The sequence below is a fragment of the Acartia tonsa genome, chromosome 6, assembly GCF_053477335.1.
Source record: "Acartia tonsa isolate MP-2025a chromosome 6, ASM5347733v1, whole genome shotgun sequence".
Taxonomy (NCBI): Eukaryota; Metazoa; Arthropoda; class Copepoda; order Calanoida; family Acartiidae; genus Acartia; species Acartia tonsa.
Window position 1 is genome coordinate 52,804,558 of NC_137265.1, and position 14,021 is coordinate 52,818,578.

General features: G+C 34.6%; 2 protein-coding genes across 2 annotated transcripts; both read left to right on the top strand.

The window, feature by feature from the left end:
* Positions 1–3,585: 3,585 nt before the first annotated feature.
* On the top strand, positions 3,586–6,013 carry LOC145322921 (uncharacterized). Its single transcript, XM_080165285.1, has 2 exons — positions 3,586–3,698; positions 4,703–6,013. The coding sequence occupies exons 1-2, from the start codon at positions 3,687–3,689 to the stop codon at positions 5,465–5,467; spliced, it is 777 nt and encodes a 258-aa protein (XP_080021411.1). The 5' UTR covers positions 3,586–3,686; the 3' UTR covers positions 5,468–6,013.
* Positions 6,014–7,167: 1,154 nt separating this feature from the next.
* LOC145322922 (uncharacterized) lies at positions 7,168–13,361 on the top strand. Its single transcript, XM_080165286.1, has 3 exons — positions 7,168–7,297; positions 11,756–12,443; positions 12,809–13,361. Exons 1-3 carry the CDS (start codon positions 7,286–7,288, stop codon positions 12,856–12,858), a joined length of 750 nt encoding a protein of 249 aa, XP_080021412.1. The 5' UTR covers positions 7,168–7,285; the 3' UTR covers positions 12,859–13,361.
* Positions 13,362–14,021: the final 660 nt, after the last annotated feature.

Below are 14,021 nucleotides of genomic sequence, written 5' to 3' on the forward strand. Positions count from 1 at the left end.
ACCCTTACAAAACCCTTTGCACGCCCTTGCCTCAGACAAAAAAAACCTTACTACTTTATATGATAGTATTAGACAAGATATAAATTCGGAAATAATAATAAAAATTAGGACGTACTATGTTATATAACAAATTTGCAATAAATGTAAATATTGCATCAGTTAGATAGTGAAGTAGCTATCGTCTCAATATGCCTCTTTTTAAAAGCGTAACTGATAGCTCTTTGCGTTAATTTAGGCATTTTGAAATTGTCCTATCGATTTCAAACTTTGCATGATGATACCTATAGGAGTTAGGTACGAGTTAGAAAGCGAAGCAACTCTATAATCGTTACCAGAAAGTCCGTACGTCCATCTATTTTAAACATGTTGCTTTTTAACTTTTTTAACATCAAATTTGTATGCGATAAATTATCTGATTGGTCTGATTTGAAGCGAAGCATCTCTTTAATCAAGCCCTAAAAATGTAAGTATGTCCTTAAACAATATTTAAGCAGCTTTACTTACAATTTTTTTTCGTTCGACTTTTATACATTTATATTCTGATTATTCAGTTCTTACACTATACAAGTGTTAATGTTCGTTTGTCTTACCGTTTTAAAGCTTCACTCTTATGGATATTGTCATCCTTATTTATTTAAGAAACAAAGAGAAGGATATTTAAAAAGGATTCCGATGACAAAAAAGTTCTGAATGCAAAACTGTAATAATTAAATAAACTTGATCTATTTATTTAGGCTAACTTGATTTTACCATTTCTTTTTAGGGTTAGGTGGTTGATCATATTTCTATTCTCTTTAAAGTTGAAAAATTTGTGTAAAAGGATTTATTGGCAGGGGAAAATTTTATCCAATAGGAAGAGAGGATATGAGGTAAGGGGTTGGATGGTGGGTATCGTTATTTTAGCCAGCTGCGAGCATCACTTTATCAATAAAATCTGGTGCAACATCGATTTTTAACTAATATATAGGGTGTTAATAGATCTTTGTTTTTATATATTTTCATATTTTTATTGGGGGGGCTGGGGGGGAGGGGGGAATACAATTGGTAATGTAAAGTTTTTTTTATTAATTTTGCTCATTGAAAAAGGAAATCTACACCAGAAGATTCAACTCACTATCTTAAATCGCAGCCAATAAATCACATTTTCCCAAGCGTTATGGACTGACGAACAGAGAAACAAATTTAGAAGCTATTTTAGACTCTAGAGCCTATAAAAATGACGTCATACAATACAAATGACCAATTATAGACCAATACACAGACTAAATTAACAATGTCAGACAAATTAACATTTAATTGACCAATAGTAGGCCAGTATGACATAATTTTTTATCGACAACATAAAAAGCTTAATAAAGAAAGTTAAAGCGTATTCTTTAAGACATATAAACTTTGTTATCCTCCCAACTGATGTTATGATATCCTTGCTTAAACCACTTTCAATCTATTTTAATAGTCAACAAGTATGATATTATTCATAAATAATATAAAGCTATCTATAGTTCTATCTATATATCTATATTTATTTATTGATCTATTTATCTATTAATCTATCTATCTATTCTTAAAACCATCTATCTATCTATCAATCTATCTATCTATTCTTAAAACCATCTATTTATCTGTTATTCTATCTATCTATTCTTAAAACCATCCATTTATCTAATAATCTATCAATCCATTCTTAAAACCATATATGTATCTATACTTATCCATTCTTCAAGCAAACTATTTATCTCTTAAACTATCTATTCTTTCTTATAACTATCTATTTATCTATTAATCTATCTATTCATTCTTGAACACATATATTTTCTATCTATCCATCTACTTTCTATCTATTTATCCAATTATCTCTCAATCTTTCCATCCATATATCTATCAATCTTTTTCTCCGTTTTTAAACCCATCTATTTATCTATTAATCTATCCTTCCATTCTTAAAACCATCTATTTATCTATTAATATATCTATCTATTCTTAAATCCATCTATTAATCTATCTGTCCATTCTTAAAATCATCTATTTATCTATTAATCTATCTATCCATTATTATAACCATCTATTTATTTATTAATCTATCTATTCATTCTTAAAATAATCTATTTATCTATTAATCCATCTATCAATTCTTAAAACTATCTATTTAAATATTTAGCTATACAATCTATTCGTATTTACATCCACAAAATAAATTAATCTATCTATCTATCCCAAAAAGTCATCCATCTATTTATCTATCAATTCATCTATCAAAGTATTTATATTATTCTATCTATACATCCAATAACCTAATTAAAGTGTAGTTGGTTTCACTAAAAGAATGAGAAATTGACCCAAAAATTTAATGAGAAAATACCATAAGAGACCTAACCTAAAAAAATTTCTTAATGAAAAAACTAGTTTGTGGGTCGATAAGTATGTGTGTACTTTTTGTGTGTATGTGTGTGTGTGTGTGTGATAGGGGGTGAAAATATGTGGGGGTAAACTTGTGTATGTGTGAGAGGGCGAAAAAACGAACAAAGCACTTCTATAATCATTATTGTCTTTTTTGTTACCAAGGATCTATATATGGATAATACAATGGCAGATAAATTGATATACATCCCCAATGATGATACACAAAACTATCCCTTCTGTAGATTGGGATTAGTAATAGTGACTGAAACGTTTGGACACTCAACTAAATGAACCAACCAATCAAAATCAAAGAAAAATATAAAACTTTGGGGACTAGTGTAATAAACATCCCAATATCCCCTTCCTCCCTGGTATACTAACCTATATTCTCAGGGAGGGAGGGGACATTAGACTGCAAATTATACTGGCCCCAAAGTTTTATAAACACCTTCTCTCATTTAATGTCTTAAAACTTTGGGAACTTTGGGAAAAATCTTGATTAGTTTGTACAAACTAACAATGTCTAACTTTTCCACCAATAATTTCAATCTTCCATCCATCAATTTATTATTATCTTGTCTTATCCCTTAATATCCCTGTACAGCTAAATGTATATTATGCATGGTGTGTGTGTCTAATAAGATCTCATAAACCACTGGATCGATGGGTGCATAATTTTAAGAGATGGATTATACAAAATACAGTTTGGTTTGAGGCTATTTTTTTATAGAAATTTAGATTTTTTTGGACAAATGCATTCTTGTTCTTTTTTTCATTCAAGTAAAATGGTAAAGAAACTAATGAAAATTAACGAAGGAGGGTTTAGGAGGTGAAGCGGGGGGGGGGGTTATACCTCTGAGGTAGTATTCAGGAAGGGAGGGATAATTGGGGGTGAAATTAATCTACATCACTTTCTTTCCCCAAAAAATATTATCAAAGGCAGAATGAAATTGGGGGGCAGAGTAATTAAACTCCCATTGTCTTATCCCCCGAAATCCCTGGGATAATAAGAGTAAAGTAAAGTCATGTAAAACAAGAAATTAAATGTCAACCTCTACTCCGGGTGCATCATTGTGTGGTCATATCGCGTGGGGACCAGGGGGGGCGTAAGTAAAATGCAACCCCCCCCCCCCTTCAAATCTGGCAAATCTGGAAACGACCCTGGCGGACGCACTTGACGCAGGCCGAAAGGTCAGATTTTGATATTTTACTATAAATATTCGACATTAGGTTTGGTAGAATCAGTTGAGTTCTCACAGTAGTAGCAATTCATATAATCTTTCACAATGAAGTCTTTTGTAAGTTATTCATTATTGATTATAATAATAATAAGTTATTTATAATAATTATTTAGAAGTTATTTTAGTATACATAGTTAGCCATCTAGTTATTTCAGTAAAAATCAGTAAAGTTTCAAAATCTTAAAGTAACCTTTTCTCTCTTTATATTATTGAAACATTTTAATCATCTATATTGCCCTAAAAAACATTCAAACGTTAAGCTTTCAATTTTTCTTTGTTTTAAATTACTTTATTATTATCCAGTATTCTAAAACCCGCCGTCTGAATTTACTTTTTTGCATTTTTAACTTTGCTTCCTTGTCTGTCTTAGCCAGCTTTTACAGGGAGGGAGTGGCCAATTGCAAATAAATTAATATTCATTCCATTCTTTCTTTCAATTTTTACAACATCAGAATTTCATATACTATAATTTGAGGGAAACATTGATTTATTATCCATTGACTTATCCCCGTATCCCTGCTGGTTTGGTTACTAAATTATATCTACAATTTTTTTAGCCTCCATTATACACAATTTAAATTCTTTCCTATTATGTCATTTGTAAGGGGTGCCTTCTTTTTTGTTAATGTATTACATCTCATTACATAAAGTAGTAAGCTTTTTTTGTCTGTAGCGAAGGATCTCGCTTATCGCTGAACCGATATGGTTCTCCTTTACAAAAGTGCTTCAAATTGGTCCTGTGTGGGTATGGTTTTAGGATATTTTCTGCCCTCTCATTTTTCCTTCAAGTTTTTTTTTTAAAATTAACCCTTTTTTCAATTTTATTTTACACCCCGTATATTTTTGTTTTTGTGTCTTTTTGGGAATTTAAAACACTAATGTGAAGTTTTGCGGTCATGAATGCACACCCCCTCCTTACTTGATGGACTAAAACTTGCTATTAAATTGCGCTGCACACAGACTGATCTAAAAAAAACTCCGCGCAAATTAATCAGATAAACGCATAAAATATATTATATACATCCTATATATAGATTGAAAAATATCCGAATTATTTCTAGGTTGCCGCCCTTGCTTTTGTTGCCATGGCTAGAGCCAGCGTTATCGCCCCTGCTGGATATGCCGGTTACGGCTACGGCTACCCCGCCGCCGCCGGCTACGGTTATGCCGCCGCTGCCCCTGCTGCCTATGCTCATGGCTACGCCGCTGCTCCCGCCTACGCCGCCGGATACGCCGCCCAGCCTCTGGCCGCCGGTGTTGTCGCCCCCTATGCTGGCGTATACGCCGGTGCCTATGATGCTTCCGTCGGATACAGCCAGCTGTACCCCGCCGCCGAGCCCTACGTCCACGCCGAGGTTGAGGCCGAGCCCTATGTCCATGCCGAGATTGAAGCTGAGCCCTACGTTCATGAGGAAATCCCCGCTGAGGCCTACGTTCACGAAGAAATCCCCGCCGAAGCTTACGTTCATGAGGAGATCCCCGCCGAGGCTTACGTTCATGAAGAGATCCCCGCTGAGGCTTATGCCCACGTTGAGGTTCCCGCCGAGCCCTACATCCACACCGTGCCCGCTCCCGTGATCGCCGCTGCCCCCGTTGCCGCCTACCCCGCCGCCGCTTATGCTGCTGCCCCCGCCTACGCCGCTGCTCCCGCTTATGCTCATGCTGCTCCCGCCTACGCTGCCGCCGCCTACCCCGCTGGTGTGTACGCCGCCGCCCCCGCCGCTGCTGCCTATGCTCCTGCTGCTTATGCCGCTGCTGCCCCCGCCTACGCCGCCGCTGCCTACCCCGCCGGTGTGTACGCCGCCAACGCCGCCTACCACTACTAAGAAGATGACAACCTAACCTAAGATTTTAAAATATTCATTCTGCGTACCCAGGGATACAGGGATTAATCTCAAAATATTTCTGTAGAAAATTTTTTTCTTTCCCTTTATATATATCTATCTACCTATATGACACAACAAGTAATGCAAGATGCAAAGCTGGAGTGTATAATATCACCACAGTATATATTATAACCGCAACCTCTTCAACAATCAAAAAACCAGTCCTCGGCAGGAAGAGTGCGCGCCTGACAAAGCAGCGCAAAAAAATGGCAACAATTACAACTACAACAAAAAGTGCAACATTTTGATCTTATTGTGAAAGCACATAGGACTATGTATTATGTAAATATCTAGTCAGTTTGTGAGATATTAATTAGAATTTGAGTTCTACTGTTTGTCTTCTCTCTCTCTCTCTTTATCTATCTATCTCTTTTTTACCTATATGTCTATCATTTTTTTTCATGAAAAGAGAAAAAAATGATAATATCAGTATATTGAGAATGTGTGTATTTATTATGCAAAATAAACTTGAAATAATTCAAAAAATGTTGCTTTTTTTCTTATTTCTAAAGTAAATAGATGTTTGTCTGTGTGTCTGCCCAAAGGAGATCTCGGAAACTGAACAATTTTCATGCTCTCAAAGTCCCCAAGGCTTGGGGCGAAGCAACAGGTTTTGAAAATAAATTTGATATTTTTTTACTAGTGCATGGACTAAAATCAGATTTAAACTGCAACGTAAAATGGTTTTATTTCAAAATACTTCTTTTTAATCTTTTGTTATAAGAAAATCTTGTTTTATAAGTTTATTTGAAAGTAGCACAGTACGAATAATTCAACTTTCTTAAATATCAACAATTAAAATTAGATTCCAGTTTTTCTTATAAACTTTTTTTATCTTATAATTTTTCCTCCAAAAATTCTTCAAAATCTTAACAGACGCAATTGTTTGAAAGTTTTTATTTTTAAGCATTTCCTAAAATGTTTAACATTTTTCTCTTTTCCCCCTTTTGAAGCATTTTTTTCTCTCTTGTAATGTAAGTGTTTATAGATCTTTCTATCTATTTATCTATCTATCTATTATGCCAGACAGGAGTAGAGTAAAGAATTTTCTATTGCAATTTTCTCCTGGAAAAAGTTTGAGAGGGGGGGAGGGGGAGAAAAAGTATACTACCCTTCCAGCAACCAGCTCTCAAGAAAAAATTAACAATTGTGCACCTTAGAAAATTTTGTAAGAAAGTAGTTTGGGAGGGGGGGGGTGATTGGTCAGTTTTAGGAGTTTAGAAAATTGAGTTGGGGGGGGGGGGGGGAGAGAAAATGTAAAAAGGAGTTCAAAGCTTCAATTGTGTGTGTCTGTGTGTTTTTTGTGTGTGTGTGTGTTTGTGTGAAAAAGTAAAACTGGACTTGAACTCGAAGTTGTGTTGCGCCTGTCTTCTTTTCTCTCTTCTCCGCTGTTTTGGTTGAAATTGACCTTATTGAGCCACGCCCCGGGCGGGCGGCTCTACACCACCACAGCGTCATTCAACCACCCCCCCCCCCTTGCGTTCTACCTCTCGTAAATATTATTTCTTCTAAAATTGTAACATCTTAAAAAAAGGGCTTTCTCTCTATGTCTCTCCTTGCCTTAAAAGTTGCATGAATCTCTCTCTTACACCCCCCCCCCCCTTTTGTATAACACCCTTGTTTATAGGATGGTTGTTGAGTGTTTTAGGGGCTGGGAGGGTGCACCACGCCCCCCCTTGTGGCGCACTGTATAAATACGTGTTCCGTTAAATTAGCATTAGTTGTCTCGCATCTTCAGCAGAGAATTAGTAGCTAAACATGAAATCCTTCGTAAGTTAATATACATTTACTAAATATGTCTTAACACACAATTTGACCTTGAATAAAAAAAAATTTCAAAAATTTGGTTTCTCTTATAATTATATGGGTTAATTTTATCATATATTTGAATTTTTACATATGTTAAGTGAAGTTTTATTGTTTATTTTTAACAGATGCGAAGTTATTATAGGGGAAGGGATAAGACAATGAAAAAAAATCAACATACACCTTAAATTTCCTGTTTATAAGCTATACAAAGAATATTTCTTATTAGGGTTTGGGGGGAAGATGAATTTACCCTTCATTATCTTATCCCTGTAAGCCTGTGTGTTATATATTGACCATTCAGCGAACAAAGAAAACCCCTCCCTCTGAGAAAATTTTTATCATCAAACAATTCGAAATTACTTTTTCTTTGTGAAGTAAAATTGGAAAAACTCGAAGTGATAAATAATAAATCCATAAATATAAATTATATAGTACAATACTATATTATTAAACTATTTGCTTCGCCCTTAGCTTCTAGGGGGTTATGAAAATAGCTTAAAACCACTTTCAAGACATTTAAAATGTTTCCCTAAAAAGTAAATCCAATGAGGACTGCAGCATTTTCCGAGATCTTTACCTACAGATACAAAATCCTTACTGTTTTATATAATAGGAATACAGATATAGGACAATTGGCGATAACCAATCTTTTTGAAGTAAAACTTTGCATTTGGTAGTTCATTATGTTTGGGATTAAAATATGTTTTAGACTAATTTAATCGTCATTTTCTCCTCCAAGTAAAATAAATAGCGTCTGTGCCCTTAGCGTTTAGGGAAGTATACTTAAGTGCGGGCAGTAAAATAGCCATAAACCATCCAAAACCTAAATTTTAATATAAGACAGCCTTGGCAATTAGCGAGATCTCAATGAGCTAAAATTCAACAGTTAATAAGATTATTACTTAATGTTTTTTGTACACCTAAAATACTTGTTTTGATAGGTAGAAAAGTTAAGAGCACACCAATTGAAAATCAAATATATAATAGGCTTTGTAACAAATATCGATCCTTTAATTTTAAGTAGCGGAGCTACTCTATAACTCACTCAGTATGTTGGTCATTCCGCCCATCGTATGCATTGTTTTTTTTTCGTCATGTGGTATATGTGATTGATATTTACTTGGTCTGTTAGTCCATTGGTCATGCCACTAAAGACAGAAATATCTTTTTAAAGATTTGTAATTTCCTATTATTTTAATCCTATATTTTTCTCTCGTTCTCTATCATATTTATGACCACCGAAAATCTGCTCTATAACTCAGTTTGCCCATACATGATTTTTTTGTGTGCTTCCTTTGTAATTGAAAATGTTTGAAATTTAGTCGAAAATCTACGAGCGATTGTTTTATTTCCACGTGATAAATATTTTTTGTCTCAACATCCTGATCAAACCTAAAAAGAACTTAGATAAATAAAAACTAAAAAAATAACGAAAACTCGCTTAATTAGTTTTTCCAAGCTTTCTCTTAAGATCTTTGGGGACAGATAACAGAAGATAAAATAGTTTTGGTCGCATCAACTTTTTGGTTAATGATCATTTAAAGCCCAAGTCTTAAATTTAACAGATAGATTAACCTGAATTTTAAAATAACAAAAGTTTTGTCATTCGTTGGTTTATTAAACTATGCGTATTTCTATGTACAAATCTTCACTGTCCAAACTTTCCCACCAATAATCTCAATCTACAGAAGGGGTAATTTTATTCATTATCATTGTGGATGTACATCAATTTATTGTCCATTGTCTTATCCCTTAGGATCACTTGAAAACCTAACCTAACTCTCAAAACCTTTTCTCATTTGTGACCTCGGCTTATTTTCAAAATTTCAAAAACCGGACCAAATATCTTTTTTTAATCAATTTAAATATCTTAATGATTCAGTCAAATTAAACCTTTTTTCGTTAGTTTTAAACTTGAAATGTTTATTCTTCAGTGATAAAACAATATAGGATAAATTAATGTACCCGCTCTCTTAATTTTGGAAATAAAATTGGGGGAATGGGGAGGGGCATATATTAGTGCAATAATAATTTATCTGCTATATTTTTCATGTATTCAATGTGAAAAAAAAGTTTAAGACATGCTTTTTCTTTGAAGTGAGTGTGATGAAACCACCACTTGTACACGCCCTTGTTAAAAAAAAGTCAAATTCCTGTTGAACTAGTGGCTATACTTAAATTATTTAATTAAAAAAGTACGTTTTTTCATTACTGTGAAAATTCTTAGCCGTTTATGTTGATATTTCAACATCACATACTAAAGTATCTAAATGGTATATATGATGTATGTATGATAAGATTTTGGAAATGGCTGTATTTTTTAAAAGGATATTTTATTATTTTTGGAAAGGTTTTAGGCTATTTTCTCTAAAATTTTTTTTTCTATTTCTAAGGGGGGTAGGGGATACTTCCTAAATTGACCACTTAAAACATCCTATTTTTTTCCTTGTAAATCTTTAAAACGGCCAAGCAGCACTAGTTGCATATTAAAGTGTTTGCTCAGTTTTATTTTGAGAAATTAGCTTTTTCGAAGGGACATACTTAAAATTGATTTAAGAACTTGTTTTTGGTTTTCTTTGGTCTTGGAATTTATCTTGATCAAGTGGCAACACTTCCAGGGATATCAAGGGATAAGACAATGATCAATAAAATATTGGTTGAAAAGTTTGGACACTACGAGTTTGTAACCAAACAATCAAAATTCAATAAAGAAATATTGTCCCAACAAATGTTCGGAAATGTATTTTTGTCTTTTTTTATAAATGTATAATCTATTTATCTATCTATTTCACTAGAATTCATATCTATCTATCTATTTCATTACTATTAATTTCTATCTGATTTCCTATCTGGCTATCTTTCTTATTATTTACCTTATTTTCAAACTATCTATCTATCTACCTTACAAACTAGCCTACTCTCTATTTGCCTTAACTATCTATCTATCTTACAAACTAGCTTATTAACTATTTGACTATATATCTATCTATCTTACAAACTAACTAGCTTATTATCTATCTATCTTAAAACTAGCTTATTATCTATCTATCTACATTACAAACTAGCTAATTATCTATCTATCTATCTTACAAACTTACTTATTTTATATTTGACTATCTATCCATCTATCTTACAAACTAGCTTATTATCTATTAATCTACTTTACAGACTAGCTTATTATCTATCTATCTACCTTACAAACTAGCTTATCTATCTATCTATCTTTCTTACAAACTAGCTTATTATCCATCTATCTTACAAACTAGCTTATTATATATTTGAATATCCATCTATCTTCTTTACAAACTAACTTATTATCTATCTATCTATCTTACTAGCTAGCTTATTATCTATCTGTCTACTTTTCAAACTAGCTTATTATCTATCTATCTATCTTACAAACTAACTTATTATCTATCTATCTATCTTACTAGCTAGCTTATTATCTATCTGTCTACTTTTCAAACTAGCTCATTATCTATCTATCTACCTTACTAACTAACTTATTATCTATCTATCTACCTTACAAACTAGCTTATTATCTATCTCCGTACCTAACAAACTAGCTTATTATATATCTATCTATCTTACAAACCTACTTATTATATATTTGGCTCTCTATCAATGTATCTTACAAAATAGCTCATTATCTATCTATCTACCTTACAAACTAGCTTATCTATCTATCTATCTATCTTTCTTACAAACTAGCTTATGATCTATCTGGCTATCTCCGTACCTTAAAAATTAGCTTATTATTTATCTATCTATCTTACAAACTAGCTTATTATCTATCTATCTATCTTACAAACTAGCTTATTATCTATCTATCTATCTTACAAACTAGCTTATTATCTACCTACGTACCTTACAAACTAGCTTATTATCTATCTATCTATATTACAAACTAGCTTATTATACATCTATCTAGCTTACTAACTATCTTATTATCTATCTATCAACCTACTCTCTCATTAATCAAACAGAATTGAATCTTAATACAAATCAGACAAAGAGCCTTCAAAATTAGAAACCCACAAAAACAACAGAAGTTTTTTTATTTTACAAAGCAAAGCTACTCTATTACTATGATATGTGCAGCTTTACGACTTTCCAACCGCAAATAACTATGTTTTGTGATGTTTGAATCTAAAATTAAAAGACTTTTTTGGCTATTACACAATACTTTTTTGTCATTTTGTAAGCACATCTAATTATGACTTTTTTTACTCTGAGAATGGTCAACATTTTTTTGAGAAAATTATTCTTTTGTATGGACTAGCCTATCCCAAAATTTTAGATATTAACTTTTAATTAGTATGTCTTATCTTCATGCAAAGACTTTAAAAGCACACCTTAATTGTTCATTACTGACTTCATTAACCCATCCTTAAATATTAATAATCTTTATAATTCCAGGTTGCTCTTTTGGCTTTTGCCGCCACCGCCAGCGCCGCTGTTCTGCCCGCCGGATACTACGGTGGTGCCTATGCCTATCCCTACGCCTATGGCTACACCGCTGCCGCCCCTGGCCTAGGCTACACTGTTGCCGCTCCCCACGTTGCCGCCGCCGCCCCCACCATCGCCTACGCCCACCAGCCCTATGCTGCTGCTATCGCCCCTGTTGCTGGAGTGTACGCCGGTACCTACGATCCCTCCGTTGCCTACAGCCAGCTGTACCCCGTAGCCGAGGGCTATGCTCATGAGGAGATCGCTGCTGAGCCCTACGTCCATGAGGAACTCGCCGCCGAGCCCTACGTCCATGAGGAGATCCCCGCCGAGGCTTACGTACATGAGGAGATCGAGGCTGAGCCCTATGTCCATGAGGATATCGAGGCTGAGCCCTATGTCCATGAGGAGATCGCTGCCGAGCCCTACGTCCATGAGGAGATCGCCCCTGAGGCTTACGTCCACGAGGAGATCGCTCCTGAGGCCTACGTGCACGCCGAGATCGCCCCTGAGGCTTATGTTCACATCGAGGGTGCCGCCGCTCCCATCGCCTACGCCGCCGCTCCCGTTGCTTACGCCGCTGCCCCCGTAGCTTACCCCGTCCAGTATGCCGCTGCTCCCGTTGTCCACGCCGCTGCCCCCGCTTATGCCTACGCCGGTAAGTTTATTTTCTTTGTATTTCAATTAGTATTTAGAATTGTAGCTGTCTGTAGTGCCCTAGCAAAATGGGGATAGCCGCCACTGCTTTTGGTCTACCTATTCTATTGACGTCAGGAAAAACCCCATTCATTTTTCTATGGTGTTTCTTTCTCTCTTCCCTTTCTCTTTCGCGCAACTATTACGTAAATAGAATAGGTAGGCCAAAAGCTGTAACATCTATCCCCATTTTCCTAGGGCACTAAACATAGCTACATAAATTAAATCTAAATTTAATTCTTTAAAAGACAGGGAAACAAATAGAATCTAATTTGTCAACTTATCCGCCAATCAAAAATATGTTTTAATCTAAATCCCTATTTTCAGGATACCCCTTGGGAGTCCTCCCCGCCGCCACCATCGCCAAGGCCGAGTAAGCCCGCCGCCGCCCCCGTTATTTTTTCTGCCTCATGAAATAATAAAAACTGACTACATTCTGTTGAGATATCTGACCCAGCAAAACCAATCAAACACTGCCACAAGTGCCAATCAAAACTGCCCGCAACTCCCCGCAATCTCATAAATACACCCCTCCATTACGCCCCCCACTCGAACCCCTCGGAACAAGAGCATTATTATTGTATAGTCGCGACAACACAGTGAAGCCGAACTTGTCTCTAACCCCCGGAGAAATGCCCCTATGGGGAAATTTTACCTGGGTTAGTGCATGGCGGCCAAAAATTTTTCTTTGAAAAAATTAACCCTAAGACGAGCAACGAAGGAAATTTCAAAAAAAGAAAAAAGACTTTTTTACGCCACATAGGACTTGACCAAAAAGTCAGTTTGTGAAGTTTAGAGTTCTATATTATCTGCTAGATGCCATTCAAATCATTGTAAAGTTTTCATAAATTATTCAACAAATAAACAATGAAAAGTTAAACATTTTTTTTTACTGTTTTGATGTTTTTTTAGTAGCGAAGCTACGCAATTATTCACTTTGTCCGTCAGTCAGTTTATAACGCTTTAAGGTAATGTAATTTCTCGGCTGCTATTAAAAATAGACAGCTGAAGATTCATGCTTCAAAAAACATTGACCTTATTTTTTTAAAGGTTTTGTGATTTTCTTTTAATTTTTTTGCTTAATCTCTCTCTTTCTTTTCTTTTTTTATGGCCAATGAACTACTGTTTTACAACTTATTTTGTCCGTTTTCAATTCCTTGATTTTTTGTGCTTCGCTACTTATGGATGTTGTCATCCTTGTTTTGGAATATAAAGATTTTATGAAATAAACAAGGATGATAATATCCGGATTTAGCACAGCAAAATCAGTAGTTTCAATTTTCCCATAATTAATGATTTTTAAATTCAAGCATTACAAATGTTGGAGTATTGTTATACAATTAAAGTTTTATTAAGCATGGATGACAACATCCATAAAAGCGAAGCTCTAAAACAGTAGGACAAACGAATATTAACACTTGTAGAGTGTCAGAACTGAAAAATAATAATATAAATGAACAAAAGTAGAGACAAAATTGTTAGTAAATTTGGTGAAAAACTGCTTAAATACAAGATAATTTTTAAGGACATACTAACACTT